The sequence below is a fragment of the Rhamphochromis longiceps genome, linkage group LG14, assembly GCF_057381845.1.
Source record: "Rhamphochromis longiceps isolate RC_006_pf linkage group LG14, R_longiceps_female_GT1.1, whole genome shotgun sequence".
NCBI lineage: Eukaryota > Metazoa > Chordata > Actinopteri > Cichliformes > Cichlidae > Rhamphochromis > Rhamphochromis longiceps.
Genome location: NC_140570.1, coordinates 9,326,481 through 9,349,709, shown reverse-complemented (window position 1 = coordinate 9,349,709; position 23,229 = coordinate 9,326,481). Strand labels below are relative to the sequence as shown.

Below are 23,229 nucleotides of genomic sequence, written 5' to 3'. Positions count from 1 at the left end.
TGACCTTAGATCTAATAAACTCTATCCATGATCAAAGAGAGTGTCAGCGATGTGATGGTCTTTGCTTCATCATGTTGCTCGACTGTGGAGAGAACATCCTCTGAGGCATTAATGGGGGTCATAAACTCTGATACGGATATTTGAACACATTGAACTTTAACTGGCCTTGCTCAGACAAGGACACATGCTCTCCCTCGAGGGCATTTCCATGAACAGAATTGGAAAATAGAAACTATTGATTTCTCTTTGTGTTTAATGTGATTGCCTTGGCTTTGTTTTGTTAATGTTTAGCGGGTTTTTTCTCTTTGGTTGCTTTTGTGGTTTTTTACCTCCTCTCACCATTTTTGGAAGGCCAATCATATTTCAGTATTCAGCGTAGAGGAAAGAGTTGTGTCAAAGAACTTGCGTTTTACATGTAGAAAGGCCTTACAAAGTCATTCTATGACACAAAATACTGGAATTGATCTTAATTAAAGCCTTATATTGATTCATTTTATGGCATTATCTTTTTTTCCCCTCAATTAGCACTTGGTGGATACAGTTTCCAATGTGAGCCATGCCTTAAATCAGCAACAGGAAATAGAATAAAGTTGTTTTTTCAAAAAATTGCCCAATGTCAATTTTTAGATCACTGTCGGGAAATTTCACCTTTCCTGGCCGTCACTGACTGAAAGCAGTGAATATTCTGTGGGTGGATGTAAGCTGCCAGCTGATTAAAGTGAAGTGTTTGTGTTTACTGTAATGATTTAGCTGGTGCTGCATCGGATGCCAGTCTGTTATTGATGGTTTGACTCCTGCACGGCAGTGCTTTGGCCCTGCTCCAAGTTGAAGTAATTGACACGTTGCCCCCTGGGGTTTGTGATTAACTTTACTGACATATAAGGAGAGGTGGGTGTGTGTCATTGCACACACTTGGCAGCGCTAACAGACCTTTGAAGCTGCTATGACAAAGTAGCCTTGAGTTATTAAAATTTTTTTGGTGCTGTCCAATGAAATGCCTGGAGAGATGAAACCGAAAACCCCATGCTGATTCACCCAAAAATCTGACCTAACCGGACTCATACTGCGATACTTCTACAGCACTTTTAGATGCTTCTAGAGGGTTAGGGTTTTTACCCACTTCTAAACATCTAAATCTGTGCATTTATCATAGAAAGTTCTTCTCAGTGTTGGGGTAGTCCAAAAACTCTATAAAGTATTACACTGATGAAGTAACTAAGGTAATTTTGGCTTGTGTTTGAAGAGCACTACATTAAAAGCCAAAGCTTGTGTGACGAGCTCAGTTAATTTAATTCATATGTGCACTAGGCAGGGAGGGACTGTGAAGTATGCAGAGGAAACTCATAAACCATTAAACAGTGATTTTACTCTAACCATAACCTAAAGATAAAGTGATACCAATAAGTTCTTATCGCAGGGCATCAAATATTGCTGTTCTGTCAAAGATATGAGATATGACTAGATCCTTTGGCTTTGGTGGCTTGTTGTAGAGGAGAGGAAGCTGTTCTCTGTGAAAAAACTGAATTATAAAATTGGAGGAGTGGTGCAAGCTTGGGGAGAGTCACAAGTTTGTCAGTGAAGAAATTGTCATTTGTGTGTTTGTGATTTGTGTTTTACACTTCATTTACACTCACGGATTTGTGTCATTGTCACTTACTTTCTGAATTCACTCGCTTGTTGGGTTCAGGCACTTGAAACTACTTGGTTATATTTTTGAAACGCTCCGAGTTTGGGTTCGAACGCAGTCATATCTCTCCTGGTTGAGCAGGCAGCCTACATTGCTGGTGACTGCCCATTTGGAAAAGAAATAGAAAAAACTTGCATAAGATGTGGCCTACTTCATATAGTGAATCATAAGGCTTATATGATTTACTCATGAAAGTGGCCACTTTCTCATTACTTTCATATATTGTTTTAGTAAGTATCCAAAACATTTATATAATATAATTTCATTTATATAATTTTTCAAGGGATCTTATATCTGTTTTCACTCTTGTATGCTTTTCATACAAATTTCACACAAGACAGATACAAACTTTATAAGATTTATAAAGTTTGTATCTATTCCATATGGGTGGCGTCAGAGTCCGCCACAATATTAACTCTTCACATTGAATCTCGGTGCTTATTTAGTTCGTTTAAATGTGACATAAACTGGTGACAAGTCAGGAGTAAAAGACACACGTCATAATTGCCATAATTGTATGCATCAATGTTCTGATATTTATACTATCCTTGGTCTCAGGCAAAGATTTGTTCACATGAGCCACAAATTCCATGCATATATCTCATGCACAATGCATTTCATGTCACACCAAATCTGACTGTTGATTCTCCTGCTGGATCACAGCTTACTGGGGATTTATGCTTCAGCGGGAAATGTACTCCTTAACCACAAACCCCACTGAAAACTTAAACTGTAACCAATGCGAAACGTGATGTGCAGCTCCCTACATATGCAACTACATGTCAAGAATTTGAATTTATCACTGAGAGAATCATCATCATCTTAATATAAACAATAATAATCATAGCATCAATCACAAATGTCAGTAAATTCCTGGAGGGACAATGCAGAAGCTATCAGAACGGATGTGTTCGAATGTACAAAGAAGGACCAGAGGGACAAATGTGCTGAAAGAAAACTGACTACAACCAAGAGCAGGGGGCCAGGGTTGAGAAGCAACCACACGGTAATTAACACATACTGCACAAGCATGAGCATAAATGCTGACAGCGACTTCAGCCGTTTAGGTGGATAACATCGTAGGTTCTACAAAGGTTCAAGGCTTAGTGTTTTCCACATTCACTACTAAATCCAGTTTGCACTTTAATTTGACCTATTGTACTTAACCTAGATTTTCTTGGTGTAGGTTGTGCTGTTTTTTGAAATGTTGACCCAGTTCCTTAAAAAAAAAAAACAACAACACTTTTTCATGTACAGTATTTCCTTTTTCTTCCTACCAAACTACACCCACCAATTGAATCACCGTGCAGAAAAGGAAATTCCCACGTACCTGTGATGAGAAACCTGGACCTGTGAGTGGATGTAAACTTTGATGAGTGAGCTGTAATCTTTGGAAGCTACATGCTTGCTTTGGTTGGCAGATTGCACTTACTGGAAAGGTCACGGGCAGCCCACCGTGCAGTTTTCTGTGTTCACTGTACTAATACAGAACGCTGTTCTGCACATCAGGAGCAGGGATAGTGCAGATACATACCGTCTACATGCTTATGAACAACAACAGCATGAGCTGATTTCAGGGGGGGCACCCATTGCTTCCTTGACGTGAGTGTCTGAGTGTAGAAGGTTCAATCCTCCACTGTTCACTCTCTCACACATGCCTACACACACATTCACAGACACACACACACACACACGGTGGGTGTTCACTCTGATAGAAGACAGTGGGATGTCATTAACACTGTGTGAGGGGCCTTTAATGTAATTAACAGAGAGGAGAGGAGAGAAGGGAGGTGGCAGTGGGGGTGGCACCCACGAGGTCGAGCAAATCAACTCGCACCCCTTCTGCAACAGTCGAACACACGCAAGCCCACTTCCTCCCCGCTTTAAACCCCTGTTGAGAAAGCTGTAGTTTAATTAAAAACCCCCGTTCCGACAAACACTCAGAGGCGCTCACTGTACAGAAACACCACTTCAGTTTTCATGCACCGCAGTCAGAACATGTGGACTTGATTAGTATTAATTCTTATCTCAGAAATGGACAGCTTCTCAATTGTGTTTTTTTTTCCTCTGCTAGCTAATTTCATGAAGAGCATAATTACAGCATTTTCAATTTCATCCCTCAGCAGAGTTATGAGGCTCGTGCTCTATCTCTGCACTGCAGCTGAGAGGGGCCGGAGTGTGTGCTTGTGGGTGTGTTGATTGCATTTTTTTTTTAGGGTGGGGGCTGAAGTAAGCAGGAGAATTAGTAGGTTGCAGAGGTGACTAATACACCAGATAATTTGATCCCACGTCAGAATTGGAAAAGCAGCTGAAATCATGACAACTGTGTAAACCTCATAAAACACAGCAACTCTTCTGCAAACAGGGCCGGTTTACTAACAGCAACAAGGGGAAATATTAAGTGAACGCAAACATTTCAGTGCCAGCGAAATGATTCCTCTTCCAGAATGTGCTCGGTAGCAGTATGAGATCCAGAAATCTGATTTACTTGCTGTCTATCTGGTGTTTGTTCCAACAGTAGGAGGATGAAAGGCATGTCGGCTCTGATTAGAGCCGCCGAGCTGGCACTGTTTGAGTGAACGTGTGTGTACTCATGCCTGTGCTTTGGTCATTCTCCAGTAGGGAAATCGGAGCTGCCCTAAGGCAGCAGTGGCCATGTTCCCATCCTTCTCAGTTCCTCCTTTCATCTATCTCTATATCTTTCTCTTCCTCGTCTTCCTCTCAGCAGTGTGACTGCTTCCTCGCCTGATATCTCCACTTTTACTCCTCGCTCAAATGCTCGGTAAACTATGAGGTGCCGTAAGGGACATTATTACTGAAACGCTCTTACACACACAACTGAAATTTTAGCTCTCACACACACAACTGAAACTCTCTCACACACACAACTGAAATTTTAGCTCTCACACACACAACTGAAACTCTCTCACACACACTACTGAAATTTTAGCTCTCACACACACTACTGAAACGCTCTCACACACACTACTGAAATTTTAGCTCTCACACACACTACTGAAACGCTCTCACACACACTACTGAAACGCTCTCACACACACTACTGAAATTTTAGCTCTCACACACACAACTGAAATGCTCTCACACACACAACTGAAATTTTAGCTCTCACACACACAACTGAAATGCTCTCACACACACTACTGAAATTTTAGCTCTCACACACACAACTGAAACGCTCTCACACACACTACTGAAACGCTCTCACACACACTACTGAAATGCTCTCACACACACTACTGAAATTTTAGCTCTCACACACACAACTGAAACGCTCTCACACACACTACTGAAACGCTCTCACACATACTACTGAAACGCTCTCACACACACTACTGAAACGCTCTCACACACACTACTGAAATTTTAGCTCTCACACACACAACTGAAATTTTAGCTCTCACACACACTACTGAAATTTTAGCTCTCACACACACTACTGAAACGCTCTCACACACATTACTGAAACGCTCTCACACACACTACTGAAACGCTCTCACACACACTACTGAAACGCTCTCACACACACAACTGAAACGCTCTCACACACATTACTGAAACGCTCTCACACACACTACTGAAACGCTCTCACACACACTACTGAAATTTTAGCTCTCACACACACAACTGAAACGCTCTCACACACACTACTGAAATTTTAGCTGTCACACACACAACTGAAACGCTCTCACACACACTACTGAAACGCTCTCACACACACTACTGAAACGCTCTCACACACACAACTGAAATTTTAGCTCTCACACACACAACTGAAATTTTAGCTCTCACACACACTACTGAAACGCTCTCACACACACTACTGAAATTTTAGCTCTCACACGCACTACTGAAACGCTCTCACACACACAACTGAAACGCTCTCACACACACTACTGAAATTTTAGCTCTCACACACACTACTGAAACGCTCTCACACACACAACTGAAACGCTCTCACACACACTACTGAAATTTTAGCTCTCACACACACTACTGAAACGCTCTCACACACACAACTGAAATTTTAGCTCTCACACACACTACTGAAACGCTCTCACACACACTACTGAAATTTTAGCTCTCACACACACTACTGAAACGCTCTCACACACACTACTGAAACGCTCTCACACACACTACTGAAACGCTCTCACACACACAACTGAAACACTCTCACACACACAACTGAAACGCTCTCACACACACTACTGAAACACTCTCACACACACTACTGAAACGCTCTCACACACACTACTGAAATTTTAGCTCTCACGCACACTACTGAAACGCTCTCACACACACAACTGAAACGCTCTCACACACACTACTGAAACGCTCTCACACACACCACTGAAACCAGAGGCATTTCTGCTGAACAGGAAGTTGTTTCCTGACAAGGAAACTGATGGAAAAAGTGGTATATTTCAAAACACTACAAGGATTTCTACTCAGCAACCTGCTAGTACAGCAGTCCCCAACCTTTTTTGCGCCACGTAAACAATATAAAAAATAAAAAAACGATAAATACCATGAAAACCATAAATAGAAATGTGTTCGAATTTTTGTGGAGGAATAAAACCCATTACATAGAAAGATCTCAGCTTGTGAAGGGATACAATAAAGGTGATATCAAAACTCCAGAATTGGAATTTATGGTTGGCACCCTTAGAATTAAATGGTTAAAATCTTGTCTGTCACAGCCAGACTCTACTTAGCTCCACATCCCATGATTCTTGTTTAATAAAATAGTATACAGGATTAGACTTTATTTTGAAATGTGATTTTGCGGCAAATAAAATCCCCATAAAGATATCAAACTTTCCAAAACAGACGTTGCATTTTTGGGAAAATGAGATTTACCCACAACTTCTCCCCATAATTCAACCTTATGGAATAATAGGGTAATAACACTTAATCAAAAATCAATTTTCAAGAGTGACTGGTTTGAACAAAAATATTATATTCATAACAGATTTGTTGGATGATAACAGTGTCATTCTAAGTTACACAGACTTTTCAGAAAAATATTGTCTAAACTGTTCTCAAAGAGAATATAACAAATTTTGTGAACTGGTCCCACTGCCTCTGCTTCATTTGATTAAAATTTTTATGATATACAATAATTTCTCATCAGTGCTCCCAAATTTATTGCTAGGGCAATGTCAGCTGTTTGATAAAAATGCAATAAGAAATTTGTTAGTAGTTTCTTCAAAGACAAAATATTTCATAGTTACAACAGAATGGTTACATGGCATGGTTCTAATTTAGTTATTTCATATACACTGGATAAAGCATACCAAAAATTTATGAAATAGCCTATTCTACCTAAAGTTAAAGAAACACACTTTAAACAAAACTAATACTGTGGCAGAATTTCTAAAAAAAGAGATTTGGCTTTGAGGTGGATCAGTGTTCTTTTTGTACTGATGAAAATGAAACCCTAGAACATCTTTTTTTTTCCTATGCCCTATCACACAATGTATTTGGTGCAACTTAAAAAATTGGATTTCCCTAAATATTAATGATGTGCCACTGTTTGAATTACATCATAATTTTTTTATATGGATCATCTAGCATTGGATGTCTCAGACATTATTAACATCATCATACTTGTTGAGTATTGCAGCATCGACAGCGATCAACTCGAAGGAAAATGACGACGGAGGCAAAAATGTCCTTAATATTTTTGGGAACTTTATTCCTCATCAACATGCGGCAAAACTTTTCTCATGGGTGCCATTTTCGTTGTGGTATACTTTTTTTTTTCTTAGGGGCGTGATGACGCAGCATCCGTGCTCTTACAATGAAACAGTGCCTCCTTGTGGTGGCAACTAAAATACTGTCTCTGTTAAACCACAGTAACCATAATGCAGTTAAACACTGTACAACATGAGTACACACAATGAATATCTTAACAATACTTTTGAGTAAATATCATATCCATTGTGCTAAATGGAGGAACGCTAAGCCTTCTCTCCCTGGTTTTATTGATGATTTTAAGATATTTTTCTTTGCTAAAAAAAAGACAAAAAGCACATATGCCAAAAAAATAACCAGGATAATGCACGTCTCCCGCTATTCTAAATTTTGACTTATGCTGAGGCTAATATATTGTTAAGTAATGCAGCTGTCTCACTAAGGTCCAGAATCGATTTGTTCCACGATTCGATTCAATTCAATTCGATTTGATTATGGGGAATTTTGACAGTCAGAAATATTATAATTCAGATCAGTACATTTACATATTTTTGTATTTAACAAAAGGAAGCTGACACACGCAAGACTTTATCAAAGGTGTGAGCATCACAGCAGATGCCTTTGTGTCAAAGTAGCTGAAGATAAAACACATAAAAACATGAAGGTGGTTTTCCTGGCCTGGGATTTTATAAAAAATATTCTGCAGTACATCAAAAACGAAAGAAAATCATTAACATATGAACGTTACCTCTGACGTTACAGCGGTTTTATTAGAGACACGGCTAACGTTTTGCATTTTGCATAATTTTAAAAAGTTTAAATTTATTCAGTATTGAACGGCAGAAATTAGGTTTTCTTTTCGGAAGTATGTAAAATGAAAAAAAAAAAAAAACAGCGGCCGACTGCGCTGTAAACAACAGTAGACTTGTGCATAACAAGCAAGCGAATAATACAGAAAACAGATTTTTAGACGGGAAACTGTTCTTGAAGTACAGAGAGAGAGAAAGAGAGAGAGAGGGCTGTGCATGACGTGCGATTTTATCGTGGTGGAAGCAAAACAGTTAGGGAATTCATGACGATGTTTATGTGAAGCGCAGTTTGGATCTTCTTTTGCTGCTGGTTCAGTCAATATTGTTTGGAGAGAGATAAAACTAACAGCTTTAGAATCGGCGCAAAAACGGGGTGAAAACAAAGCGCGGACCTGCCGACAGATCAGAGTCAGCGAGCTGTCGGCTTTCAGCCCCGACCGTGTCCGTGCTGTCGGGTGAGAAAGGCGACATCTCACTGATTCTGATCCGCGGGTCCGCGCTGTGTGTTTACGTCTTTGTGCAGAAGCCATGTACCTGCTCTCATTTACTGTCTTAGCTGTTTGGTGGTTGTTGAAATTTTGTGAGGTTTCACCAGAGATTCTGGCATTTCGGGTAAAATAAATTTATATTAAAAAATCGATTCAGGATTTTAATGAATCGATTTCACGTTATCCAAGCCAGAATCGATTTTAATCAATAAATCGATTATAAAAACCCACCCCTAACTAACAGGTTGCTGAGTAGACATCTGTGTAGTGGTTTGTTTGAAATCTAACACTTTTTCCTTCAGTTTCCTTGTCAAGAATTAACTTCCTGTTTAACTGAAATGCCTTCCTGTTCAAGTGAAATGCCTTGGTTTTTCAGTAGTGTGTGTGAGAGCGTTTCAGTAGTGTGTGTGAAAGCTAAAATTTCAGTAGTGTGTGTGAGAGCGTTTCAGTTGTGTGTGAGAGAGCGTTTCAGTTGTGTGTGTGAGAGCTAAAATTTCAGTTGTGTGTGTGAGAGCGTTTCAGTTGTGTGTGTGAGAGCGTTTCAGTTGTGTGTGTGAGAGCTAAAATTTCAGTAGTGTGTGTGAGAGCTAAAATTTCAGTAGTGTGTGTGAGAGCGTTTCAGTTGTGTGTGTGAGAGCGTTTCAGTTGTGTGTGTGAGAGCGTTTCAGTTGTGTGTGTGAGAGCTAAAATTTCAGTAGTGTGTGTGAGAGCGTTTCAGTAGTGTGTGTGAGAGCGTTTCAGTTGTGTGTGTGAGAGTGTTTCAGTTGTGTGTGTGAGAGCGTTTCAGTTGTGTGTGTGAGAGCGTTTCAGTAGTGTGTGTGAGAGCTAAAATTTCAGTTGTGTGTGTGAGAGCGTTTCAGTAGTGTGTGTGAGAGCTAAAATTTCAGTTGTGTGTGTGAGAGCGTTTCAGTAGTGTGTGTGAGAGCTAAAATTTCAGTTGTGTGTGTGAGAGCGTTTCAGTAGTGTGTGTGAGAGCTAAAATTTCAGTTGTGTGTGTGAGAGCGTTTCAGTTGTGTGTGTGAGAGCGTTTCAGTTGTGTGTGTGAGAGCGTTTCAGTAGTGTGTGTGAGAGTGTTTCAGTAGTGTGTGTGAGAGCGTTTCAGTTGTGTGTGTGAGAGTGTTTCAGTTGTGTGTGTGAGAGCGTTTCAGTAGTGTGTGTGAGAGCTAAAATTTCAGTAGTGTGTGTGAGAGCGTTTCAGTAGTGTGTGTGAGAGCGTTTCAGTTGTGTGTGTGAGAGCTAAAATTTCAGTAGTGTGTGTGAGAGCGTTTCAGTAGTGTGTGTGAGAGCGTTTCAGTTGTGTGTGTGAGAGCGTTTCAGTAGTGTGTGTGAGAGCGTTTCAGTAGTGTGTGTGAGAGCGTTTCAGTTGTGTGTGTGAGAGCGTTTCAGTTGTGTGTGTGAGAGCTAAAATTTCAGTAGTGTGTGTGAGAGCTAAAATTTCAGTAGTGTGTGTGAGAGCGTTTCAGTAGTGTGTGTGAGAGCGTTTCAGTTGTGTGTGTGAGAGCGTTTCAGTTGTGTGTGTGAGAGCTAAAATTTCAGTAGTGTGTGTGAGAGCTAAAATTTCAGTTGTGTGTGTGAGAGCTAAAATTTCAGTAGTGTGTGTGAGAGCGTTTCAGTTGTGTGTGTGAGAGCGTTTCAGTAGTGTGTGTGAGAGCGTTTCAGTAGTGTGTGTGAGAGCTAAAATTTCAGTAGTGTGTGTGAGAGAGTTTCAGTAGTGTGTGTGAGAGCGTTTCAGTTGTGTGTGTGAGAGCGTTTCAGTTGTGTGTGTGAGAGCTAAAATTTCAGTAGTGTGTGTGAGAGCGTTTCAGTAGTGTGTGTGAGAGCGTTTCAGTAGTGTGTGTAAGAGCTAAAATTTCAGTAGTGTGTGTGAGAGCGTTTCAGTAGTGTGTGTGAGAGCGTTTCAGTAGTGTGTGTGAGAGCGTTTCAGTAATAATGTCCCTTACGGCACCTCATAGTAAACAGCTGCCGCGCATATCTCTGCACTCGTGAGCGAAAGCACCTTTTCGGCTTGTGTATATATTAAGATACAGGCAGCTCATCAAGAATGCTTTGTCAGCTTTGATAATAACTTGGGGCCCCAAGGCGTCGAGGCCCCTGATATTTTGTCACACTCCTCCAGCTCTGCAAACACAAGCCAATATTGCCGGTAAAGCAGCTCTGCCTTCAGTGATAATGAGCTCTCCGTCCTCTAAGATAGTGCAGAGTGGACCGGTGCCAGATTCCCTTGAGGTGTTTGAGCACTGGACGACTTCTGACACCAACAGGACAGCAGCTTAGGTCCAGAGTGCACTTTCTACTAACTAATAGACAACCCTTAATTCAGAGTTGATTAAATGAAAATGTAATGATGTCCAAGGGGAAACGCAGTAATCACAGCAGCAGAGAATGAGGTAGCAAAGAAGAGGGGGGCAAATCAGGCATAGTCGAGTAAGTTAGTTTCAAAGTTTTACAGTGTGTAAAGCATAAAAGCATATAGTGATTAAAAATGCTGCAGGCCTACTATATGGAGTGCTGAAGATCATAAAAGCAATTTATTATGCTAAACAGTGGTGATTAGCCAGAAAATAAACTAATAAAGAAACAGCACTGCACTCACATTATCCATTAGTTTGCATCCATTAGTTTTAAATGTCCCCCACCTCACCCCCCTTCAAGAAGACAGAGTTCCTTCTGATCGTAAATCTACCTCTTAAAAGTCTAATGTGACACCGAGATGCATATTTAGCTAACAGTTTAGCGCAGTAATTAGCGTTTGGGAGCACTATGCCTCTGCCAAGTTCCATCCGCCCAACATCTGTTCCTCACCTGCCTCCGGGGGCCAGTGCTCTTCCACCTCGTCCCCTCTCCCCCATCCCGCTCCACCGCCCATCTTTGCCTCGCTGTAGGTGGCAAAACACTTATCAGGTCTGGAGTGAAGTGATAGATAGAAAGGAAAAGAATGGCAAAAAAATGACAGGTCTGTTGGCAGCTGGAACCACTCACAGTGTTCTTTTGAGACTTAAGAGGGAGCCCCCCACCCCACTCCACCCGCCCCCACACACACACACCTCCTGCGGTCACCTTGACCCTTCTCCCTGCCTCTCCCCTTCAGCTACAATTAAATCACGATGGAGCACGTCAGGCCACCCAGCCTCGACGGTGGGCGTGCGCACCATCAGCATATCTTCAGCATATTCGCCCTGATGGGAAGCTTCTGCACTTGCCTGTGTATTGGATTTATTTCTCGCTCCAGCAGTGATGGATTTTCCATTTTCCTGTTTTGTGTGGTGGTGGCGCACTGTCGAGAGAAGCCTCACGTCAAGACTGTTGCATCTTCTGTCACTCGCCGTCTCACACCGTTTGCTCGGTGCCATTTTATGATTTTTCTCTTGCCGGCAAGCCGTGCTTCTCCATGACATGGGGGCCCATTTAAGTCTGATAAGTCATTGTTCAGACAATACAGAAAAGGGAAGGGGGGGGGGGGGGGGGGGGGGGGGTGTCCTTTACAGTAACCAAACAATGTTGACACCTCCCAACCCTTTCAATTCTCTTACTTTCTGCCCTTTTTTTTTCCCTCCGTCTGCTCTTTCTTCATCTTTCTTCGCCTATAGCTTGTCCGCAGGCAAATTGTCATCTCAGAGCCCCTGCCCCTAACTGGAAGGGAGGGGGCGGGAGAGTTGGGTGTGGGCGGGGTGAGGTGGCAGGGATTATGACAGAAGCAGGATGAAGGGGGGCAGAAAATAAAGTTGCTCTTATCAGAATTTGCCAGGAGCAATGTGCACACAAAGCTGCTTGGGAATCCAATTTAGTCCTCGCTGTTAGTTTAAGTGATATCAGCGCAATTAGCCGTCACAGGTCAGAGTGTGAGACCAGCACGTTAAGTGATTTCCTGAAATCCCACCAGTGGAAGCACAAGAGGATGTCAGTTCTCGAAGTTAAGAAGAAAAAGAAAGCGTTCCGACCCCACAAATGGACCGCTTCTTTATACGCTCCTGCTAATAAATGTCAGCCTTCTCTCGCCTCTTTTGTTTTGCTCATGTCAGCTGCTCACTCTGGATTTAAATGGATTTTCTTGCTCTATATCTCGCTACAAGGGTGACTTTGAGCTGTTTTAGTTTTGCTTGAGCCTCTGTGTAACTCAATTGTGCTTAATGTTGCTTTTGGGTGCACTACTAAGAATGGCTCCATGTTGGGTGGAGAAACGGTGGGAATGTCCTTGGTGTTTCTCACAAGAGCAATTAGACACTAAGTACGAAGGGGCATTGGCGGGATTGCGAGTTTGATCTATTTATAAATGCTCCAGTGTGACTTTCTGATGCTTTTTGCTTTGCCTGTATGTTTCGTTGTGCACCTGTGAAGGAGCAATAGGAATAACCCAAGGTGACCAAGAAGTAAACGTTAGGGTTTGTTTTGTCCAGCTTTTATTCAGCCACAATACACTTTAGATCAAATAAAGTTTAAATTAAAGAATTTCTTTTAAGCGAGGTGTTAAACCTTACCATGGAATTAACTGTACTTCTTACACTTTAAATAACGTTCTCACATCATTTGAGCAACACTTACAATATTAAGAAAACGTAACAAAGCTACATCAGGAATATTGCTGTACAACACAAAGGAACCTGTAAAACGCAGTCGTAAAGCACTTTCTGTCTTCTGTTTAAGGACAGGTATGTTACTTAACCCTCTGAGGTCTAAGTCATCTAGATACCACAAACTTCTTGTTGTTTCACAGCAAGTAGGTGAAACAGCAAGTAGGTTTGAATCTGCTATCTGACTGGAGCTTTTTTCTGTGGAGTGTATGTTCAGTGTCAGTTGTATGGTTCTTTTTGTTTAAGGGGGACAGCCAATCACAAGTAAGTTGGCTTAAAGAGAAAGAAGCCTAAGCTTGTTTCAGACTGTGACTGAATAGAGAGCGGAACAAGCAATATAAAATAAATCTGTATTTTTATTAACTATAAATCTGTATAAACTCTACTAGAGATCGAGAATCCAAATATAGAGTTGAAAATAACATAACGGCTTTAAACTTTGCTAAATTTCTAAATGAAGACAGTGAGGTTCTAATGTAGAGTCTTACAAATGAGCCTGTGATTGTTAGTGTAGAGCATTTTAACTTTATTCATGAACTTTCTCAGGCAGGAGTGGGCTAGACCTTTTTTTATATAATTCCCAAATAAAAATCATGAGGTTTTAGTAATCTACTTGCTTTACATTTTTATTATTCTTTCCAGTATGTCACCACGTATGTATTCTCTGCACTGGTATCTTTCTCAAGGATGATGCTGAGAGCATGTGTGAAACAGTTACAACTGTTATTTCTCCTCCACTGCAGATAGGGCAGCACAGAGCAGATATGAATATCGCAACAATATCTCTTACAGTGGCTGCTGGTGGAAATAAATAGCTCAGCAATATTCCCAGAAAGCATGTGTTTCTTCTGTGCAATACAATTAAGAGTTGGACCCACAGGAACATCCATAAATGTTAAATTAAGTCAGCATTTCTTTCCTACAATGTTAGCGTAATCTGATTGTGAAAATGAGTTAGTTGGCAGGTAGGTTGTTCCAAGCATCTTGGAGAACCTGCCACACACTGGCTTCATAATGTCAATATCAAGGCTCTGTGGGGGTCGGCCATCTGTAGCGGGGCTCCTTCTGAAGTTTAGGGTCATGTCACGCTGCAGACTGAATCTGGGACCAGTCAGGTGCTCTCTGGTGGGTTTGCATGATGGATAAGAACATTTCAGGCATCTAGTAAAGGCAAACTTTTTTCTTGAACTTCCTCTCCCCAAAAAAGCTTTTTGTTTGCTTAATTTACACACAGAATTCTGTCTAGCTGGTTTCTGTGTGACAGACACTGATTAAATCTGACCTCATCTTTCCTTTTCCTTCTCTCTTCTCTACCACCCTGCTCTCTAGGAGAGATCTGTGCATTCAACATACACGGGCTGGACGCACCATTCGAGGCAGTGGTGCTGAACGGTACGTCCGGTGAGGGCCAGCTGAGGGCACAGGGCCTGGTGGACTGCGAGTTACAGAAGGAATACACTTTCATCATTCAAGCTCATGACTGCGGGTCGGGCCCTGGGGGCATCGAGGGCAAGAAGTCCCACAAGTGAGTAAAACAGACAATGGGGTTTGAATAAAGCAGGCTTTGCGAAGGTGGACAGAATGCACTGACACGAAAATACCACCAACTGCAAGGCCTAGACAATTAAATAAACAAAACCCGAGTTAATAATGCATGTCAAGTGCTTGGGCTACATTGTGTAAGGCTACAAAGTAGAAAAGAATGAATTATTCATGAAGACAATGTCTAAACTCACATTATCAGCTATCCTAGAGGACGGTGGAGCTTTGGAAAGACTAACGAAGACAACTAGTCGGCTTTATATAACTGTGAATATATATATACAGTGGAACCCTGGCTTACGAAGACCCCATTTAACGAAAAAGTTATTAAGGCACATAATATTTCTGCCCGTGGTACGGCAAAATGCCCGCAAAACAAAATAGATAAAATAGAAAAAAAAATTCAATTAAATTCCATAATGTTATATACATGTACACGTATGCTTTCTTCAACCTCCGCCACCTCCTCCTCCACCAAGAACTTAGTCTTCAGCCAGTATTGCCTCACTCAAAAAGCAATGGAAAAAGGGGCTTCGACTTACGAAAATTTTGACTTACGAAAGACCCTCTGGAACGAAATAATTCCATAAGTCGGGGTGCCACTGTATGTATGTATGTATGTATGTATATATATATATATATATATATATATATATATATATATATATATATATATATGTGTGTGTGTGTGTGTGTGTGTTTGTATGTGTGTCTGTGTGTGTGTGTGACAACCACAATGTGCGTCCACATGTTTTGGATGGTCCAAAAATGAGACTATCGGCAGTAAGTTCCTACTTTATTCTCAAAATGCTAAGGAGCACCTCTGCAGCTTATGTCAGTATCAGCTCTGCCCTTCAGCAAGATGGATACAGCTCTGTACCTTCATGTCTTGAGGCCCATATACACAGAAAGACAGTTATTTACATATGTTTGGTTCTATTTAATCAAGTATTCTAGAAAATTATTGCAGTTTAAGTTTATTTGAATGTGTATTTTGTAAATTTACCAGATGGTTTAGGGGCATCAGCTTAGTAAATATGTTCTATGACTTGTGTCTTTTATGCATCAGTAAAGCAGCCCGCCCCCCTTCTTCAGTGGGGTGTTATTATTCATTGTAATTAGTAATGAAAAAAAAGAGAGCATCACAGACTATGTAGAAGACATCGAGTCTTTCAGTGAAAAGGTGCTAATGTAAAAGCTGATATACGCTTTTTAAATTGCACTTTAGATTGTGACCCAAACTGTGACTGCCTAAGCCTAATCAAATAGCCCATTTTTGTTGCATAAAAAAAGCCAATTAGTGCATGAAAGTAAACAGCCACTAAAAGACCAATTAAAAAGCTCTTTGGAACAAAAATAAAATCTAAAATATGGGACTCAAACTTGTGTGATCATTGAAGTGAACAGCCCCAAAGCCTCGTTCTGTGAAGTTTTGTTTTGTTTTACCCACACTACAGCACCAGATTCAGACCTGAAAATGATTTTTTTTACAGAATGAGTCAAGTAAGCAAAATACTTCAATGATGCCAATGCAGCTATCATTACAAGAGCATTATGTAGTTATATTTATGAGGCCACTGTCATTGCTAATCATCAAAAGTCCATGGGTTGTATATCAGTTATAGAATTAAAGAAAAAGTACCTTGAGAAAATAAAATGATACTGTCAAGGGATTCATTATTTTAAAATGTATTGTGCTACATATTTTTTTTAGGGGTGATGTAGATGTCTCAAAAACTCAAGTTCATGAATGAGATTGATAGACTTGGTGTTAAGGGAATACATTTGATGTTAGATTCTGTCTCTCTGCTTCTTCATCATGTACTCAGCCTGATCATCCTCACCGTATGTTCCTTTTTAACACCAGTTTATGTGTGTGTGGTAAACAGTGCGTGGAGTTGTGTTTGTGTAGCTTGTTTAAACTATGAAAATATATATTTAAAAAAACAAAGCTGCACCAAATCTACAAAAGAACCTGCTTGTTTTTCTTGACTGTGACCTGATTCCTCATGATAGACGATTGTTTGCATCTTCACCACTGAGTGCATCCCTCTTTACACATCTGATTGATGCTCGGTGCTTGCGTCATTTTTAGGAGGCTATTAACTGCAAAGAAGGTGGCGTCGCCTGCAGTCTCCCTCTCAGACTGCCTACAGTGCCAACAACCTCCAGCTAGAAGTCAGGGCAAGACTGTATGCAGTCTGAGGCAAAGCACAGGGGGGAAAGTGCTCAAATAACATGCTTATTAAATTTGTTTTTCTGAGCACAAAATAGGCATCAAATATAACTTTTTAAATCAAATTTTCTTTTCAAGTGTCGTTCTACTTGGAACAAAATGACGTTTCCTGCCAGCACAACAGTGCAGGTTATAAGAGAAAAAAAATACAGTCAAAATTAAAGGGGATAAGTAAACCAAATTAGAGCAGACAAGGGAAAAAGCAAAGTGTGGAAATATATGGAGTTCAGAGACATTTGAAATGTCAAGAAAAATGGGGCAAAAATAAGAACTCAGAAAAATTAAATTAGGTAAAAAACTTACAAGTAGATATCTAGTCCACTTAAAACTAACTCCCTAGACATGGTGTTTATATTCATTACAGAAAATAAATAACCTTTATGTAGGACTCATTGATTATAATTCTGGCTTTAGACTGCTCTGCTAGAGATTTGTAACATAATATTAAGTGAAGCTGAAGGAAAAAAAAGCTTGATATCTGTTTTTTAAGTCTGTCTCACACCTTTGTGAGCATTTATACTCGTGCTCTGGTCTATTTGCCAGTATGTGGCAAGTAAATTGCCAGAACACGTGTTGGAATTGAATTTTACTTTAAACAACAGCAACTACACCCAGAGAGGAACAGATATGCAGAAAAATACATTGCAACTAAATGTATCTGGGATTGAGCTGGGAAGACTGCATGCACTGGCAGAAGTCTGGCTATTGTGTTTGCAATGTAGGCAAACCTGACATATTTTCAACCGACAACACATTTCACATTTTCACATTGTTTCAAGGTAGAATTCTTGCACAAAATAATATGTCATGGTATTTTTTACACCCTTTAATTACATATTAGTCCAATGGCACTCAACATATTTCTTTAGCTCTTCCTCCTCCAGCCTTCACTTGGTCTCAGCTTGATTCCAGAATGCTTTGAAAGCAACACCCACTTCATCTCTCCAAATACTGGTAGACTATACTTTAAAGAGTTGACCTGATAAAAACAATTTGTCACACTTGTTGGCTTTCCTGAAAGCAGCTTCTGCCTGAAATTGCTCTCAGTCCAGACACCTCCCTTTGTCCACTGTATAATGCACATCTCTCCTCACAGTCTCTCCACTCAGCTCCCACTCTCACCTCGGCCAACAACGCAGTCCAGCACAGAAATCTATCATTGTGTCGGTGCATTTACTGTTATTGTTGATCATTGTTATGAATAGCTCTAACATTCATTCAATGAAATGAATGAACAATGAATAAAAAAATTAAATGTTTTAATTTAAAATACCAGTATATGCCTCATATTTGTGACTCCCGTAGCCTACAGTCATGGACAGATTACGAGAGGATGAGGCACATCTACCCTTCTACACTAAAAACAACTACAAACAACACAATGTAATATGAACGTTACTGTAATTTTATTGCACAAAAAGACAAAAATGGATGATGGTGAGGTGCAAAACACAGGCTATAAGACAGTATTCTAAGTACTGAAGAACCAAAATGGATGTTAAAAGTGTACACCCACTCCAGAAAGGCATTCAAAGCCTGATTTTCAAACATCTCTTTGTCTTTGTTTTGGATCTTTGTCTGATAGTTTTGCATTTCTGGGTGATTGTTTTGTATGTCTGCAGTTGGTTTGAGTCTTGGTGTGGTTATTTTGCATCTTTGTGTGGTTATTTTGCATCTCTGCACAGTTGTTTCACATCTCTCTGTGTTTTTTTGTATCTTTGTGTGATTGTTTTGGATCTTCTCTCACCCCAACCAGTCGCAGCCAACCGGTCTCACCCCCAACCGGTCGCAGCAGATGGCTCCTCCCCTCCCTGAGCCTGGTTCTGCCGGAGGTTTCTTCCTGTTAAAAGGGAGTTTTTCCTCACCACTGTCGCCAAAGTGCTTGCTCATAGAGGGTCATATGATTGTTGGGTTTTTCTCTGTATCTATGAAGCGCCTTGAGGTGACTTTTGTTGTGATTTGGCGCTATATAAATAAAATTGAATTGAATCTTTGTGTGGTTGTTTTGCATCTTTGTGTGGTTGTTTTGCATCTTTGTGTGGTTATTTTGCATCTCTCTGTAGTTGTTTTGTATCTCTTTGTGGTTGTTTTGCATCTTTGAATGGTTGCTTTGCATGCCTGTGCGGTGGCTGTGTAGCTGTGTGGTTGTTTTCATCTCTGTGTGCTTGTTTTGCATTCCCGTCTCTGCCTTCACGCTGTTGATAATGTTTTACATCCCTCCTAAGCTCCCAGGCATTCTGTTATGTCACACTATTACTTTCTATCAACATAACTCACTGCCTGCTGTGACGTAGAAACAGTTTGGTTGGTACAGACAAGCTGATGCTGAAGGGGAAATGAATTTGGGAACACTTTAAATGGCCTGTCCTTTTGCTGGCAACTCTCAAAGGATGAGGCTGGCCTTTCACTGCACTGCTCACTTGCTTGCTCCGATTTACAAAGAAGCTAGCAGGGAAGAAGACGAATCTCTGCCTAAGGCTGTGCTTAAATTACACATGACACATCAACAGCACAGAGAGAAGGCAGTCAAGAAAATTAGCCGCTAAGGAGGACAGGGGAGGGGATCAGGAGTGACACAGGATGAGTTCAAACTCATCTTTCTACCCTCTATATATTCCTGCTCTGCTAACCACTGGCTGCTGCCCTACTTCTCCCTGTAGTATTTTTTCCCCTGGCTGGCTACAGCTCAGCCAGCGCTTGCTGTCAGACGCTGTCCTTCTTTCCGTCAGGCCTTCTCTCTTTGTTAAAGGCTGCCGTGTTTGAATATTTTGTTCCACTGCCTCTGCATTCACAAATGGATGCTCTCTCTGCTCTGGCTATACAAATCTGTCTCCCAGTGTGAGTTTTTTGCACACAAATGAGATGTTTCTTTCTTTTTCAAAATGCCATGTCAAACTTTGAATACATGTATCCTACAGAGCCAATAAAAATGCTACATTCCGACGCATTTGACGACTTTGTCAAAAACCACCGAAACAGACATTTTTATAAACAACGACATTAATGACTCAAGTCAAAGCACCATTTTAAAGGATTCCCCAGAATTACTCTTCTTGCCACTGCCCTCAGATATATTTTACTTGGCTACTGCATTAGTCACTTGTCAGCAAAGTGCAAAGCTTGAATGAATTCACCTTAAACTCCTTGAGGCAGTTTCTGCTCAGGTCAGCTTTAAATGAAACACAAATTACACTATAGGGCTGACCTCTGTCAAATCTGAGCTGTGAAGTGTTCTCAGCCTTTGTTGCAAGGTGCCATAAATGTAATAAATGTCCATTTTGTGTCAATTGATTTAACACAATAATGATTCAGCTCAGGTGTTCTGCCCTCGCACTTAACTAGGCAGACAGACAACCATCATCCCATGTAGAAAAACCACACCGTTGTTCCTTTCTGGTGGATTTATTTGATTGGATGCATAGCATGGCTTTGTCGAAATACATGAATGGACGAATGGTAAAACTGTAAACAAACACAAAATATCCCATGTGAGCTAATATAAGCAAACATTCTTACAATTAGAAGATGCTATGACCTGTTACTATGCAAAGCAAAGCAGAACGAAACAAGCTAACAAGCTAACGTTAGCGGTTAGCTAGCGCTAATTAGCGTTTAGGCTAATGACTAATAAAGCACATCATTGAGTCAATTTGCTTTCTCAAAATATCACAAACAACACACGGCAGTTAGTGCTAACATAAAACACAACAATACTGCCAACTTACAGACTGTGCTGGCTTAAGAGGTAGCATAGGCAGGCACAGGAGTAGCAAACTGTCCTTCTCCCGTTAGACAGGAAGTAATGAGAAGTAGCACTTCCGGTAGAATGTCAAAATAAAATGAACAGTGTGCCAGAAACGAATAAAGATTGCATGAACTTGTATAACACTACATAACATGAGTGGTGACTCTTAAGGAGCCAGAACATCAGGCATTAATGAAAAAGTCAAGCAGTGCTGATTTTTGAGAAAAAAAATGCATCTCATAAGCAGGAATGACTTAACCACACAGAAATGTCATTAACAAAGAAATCATTATGATGCATCTGCTGAGGCCACGTCGTAGCCGTAGGGCGGCTCATGTGGTAGAGCACGTTGTCAAGTAACTGCAGAGTTTGCAGTTTGATCTCCGGCACGTCCACATGGAAAAGTGTCCTTGGGCGAAACACGGGCGCCCAAGTTACACCTCCTATGACATGCCAGTTGTTTCATGGCAGTTTGGCTGTCATTTGTTGTGTGTGTGTGTGTGTGTGTGTGTGTGTGTGTGTGTGTGTGTGTGTGTGTGTGTGTGTGTGTGTGTGTGTGTGTGAATGAGAAACACATTAAAAAGCACTTTGTAGAACTGCTACACTAAAAGTGCAGCTGGTTACTTGACCAGCATGTAATGTAGGTGCTTTGGAGGCCGCAGGCTTTCAACTCTGACATAACATGCAGGAAAAAATCTCCAAACTTTATTCTGTATTACAGAACCAACATTTTGCAGACCAAGTTTTAGCAATTTGCTTTTTCAGACAGAAGTTTCCAAGGATAGAGTGCTTAGTGATCAAACTAGCAATTTTGGTAAGAAACTACAGTCATAAACTATAAAGGTGCAATGCACAGACACACATATATGCTAAATGGTGCCTAGTGATAGAATATGAGAACGTCACTCAACGTGATGTGTTGGCTGATATGTTCCACGTAGCAAACCATATTTTTTAGACAACGCTGTTGAAAACACCAGGACCTCAAAGAATGTGAAAGTTGAAAAAGCAGAAACTATCCACAGAAACCAAAACATGTATGTAAACTTTATAAACGTAGTCGGGCATTTTAACAAAGGAGTTCATGGAGACTCCCTTTTGCTGTCAGACTCGTGGCCATTAGAGCAAATGCAAGAAGGAGTTAGATGCAATTTTCAACATCTGAGGTTGCAGCTTGACTGTGACCCAAATTTTCTTTCTCTCCTTTCTCTCCATACCCAATGTTTCTTGTATCATTGAAGGTTTTGTGTGGTTTTATGTTCTGACAAAAGAAATATGGTTATTATTCTAGATCTCTGCCGAGTAGAACTAAACAGCTGTAAAGTCAGCGTTTATTTAAACCCCCAGATTTATTGTTTTAGGGCTGATCGTTCCAACTTTTTAATCAGGAAGGGATCAAAAGTTACATCTGAGATCTACCCGTAAAATCACAGTATGAAAAACAATGTTACGTTTCTTTTCTGGTTATTGAATAGCTTTTTTGTGCCTCTAAAAATGATTGAAATTAAGCAGCCTATGTGGGGAACCTACTTTTCAGTTAAACCTCTGACAATTCCTGCTCAAGGGGCCATAACGTATACATTTTTTTCTATAATCGTTAAGGGTAACTCATTATATGATTTTTTCTTTTGCCGGTGCTCCTGTGAAACATTAAATAGAAAGCTCAGAAGTCACAGTTGCAGCTACAGATGTAAGCACTGAGCCTTTGGGATGGGCACACTTGAAATCCAACCAAGTTATAGCAATAATAAGCAACAGAAGACTAGAAGTTTGTCTATAAGGAGTATAGCTCGCCTTTTCCCGCTCCCCTCTCTTGACACAAAGTTGTGCCATTTCTACAGAGTAATTAGGCGTAGGGGATGTTTCACTGCCTTACAAAGCAAGTCATATTCATAATTCCTCCCAGGACTCACACCTAACCATGACACGTGTATTTAACACTGGCCCAGGGGTTAAGAGCCTGGAGGCTGTCAAGAAGGGTAATACATTCACAAGGTTAGGTGTTCCTGGACGTGTGTGTTCATTTGTGTATGTGTTCAAAAGAAACTCTAGACTCAATGTAGACACACATATGTTTTTTCGTGTCCCTAAATAGCCACACATTCGCACACTGTGCTCGGCAGTACGGTAGTTATTAAAGTCATCATTAGAAGCCTGCATGTTCTAACCTCGCCGCGTTTATGAAAAGCTAATTATCCAACTGAACAGCCAGCTGAAGGACAGCCACGCACGCCCACACACACAGACACACTCTCAAACCCCAAATGCTGAGACAAATTCACACTCATATACCTACATTTACATACAAATAAGGCAAACAGTGTAACTGGGGATAGATAGGCTGATTTTGCATCTCATAACCGACTCACAGATACTCTCCTAAAAGCACCTTTCAACATTAAAAAAAAAAGAAAAAAAGGGAAGAAAGTCACTTCC

At 40.7% G+C, this 23,229-nt stretch overlaps 1 protein-coding gene and 1 long non-coding RNA gene across 2 annotated transcripts in view; one reads left to right on the top strand and one right to left on the bottom strand.

The window, feature by feature from the left end:
• The window catches only part of LOC146653544 (uncharacterized), a 28,620-nt gene extending 7,657 nt beyond the window's left edge, over positions 1-20,963 (bottom strand). The window contains exons 1-2 of the long non-coding RNA XR_014907144.1: positions 20,774-20,963; positions 11,505-11,605 (exon numbers count right to left, since the gene is read on the bottom strand). This is a non-coding gene — a long non-coding RNA (uncharacterized LOC146653544). The remainder of the gene's footprint in view (positions 1-11,504; positions 11,606-20,773) is intronic.
• LOC146653543 (calsyntenin-2-like) overlaps positions 1-23,229 on the top strand; it is a 367,985-nt gene that overhangs the window by 184,819 nt on the left and 159,937 nt on the right. Inside the window, exon 3 of the mRNA XM_085379506.1 lies at positions 14,600-14,795. Within this exon, the coding sequence (XP_085235632.1) occupies positions 14,600-14,795 (196 nt within the window). The remainder of the gene's footprint in view (positions 1-14,599; positions 14,796-23,229) is intronic.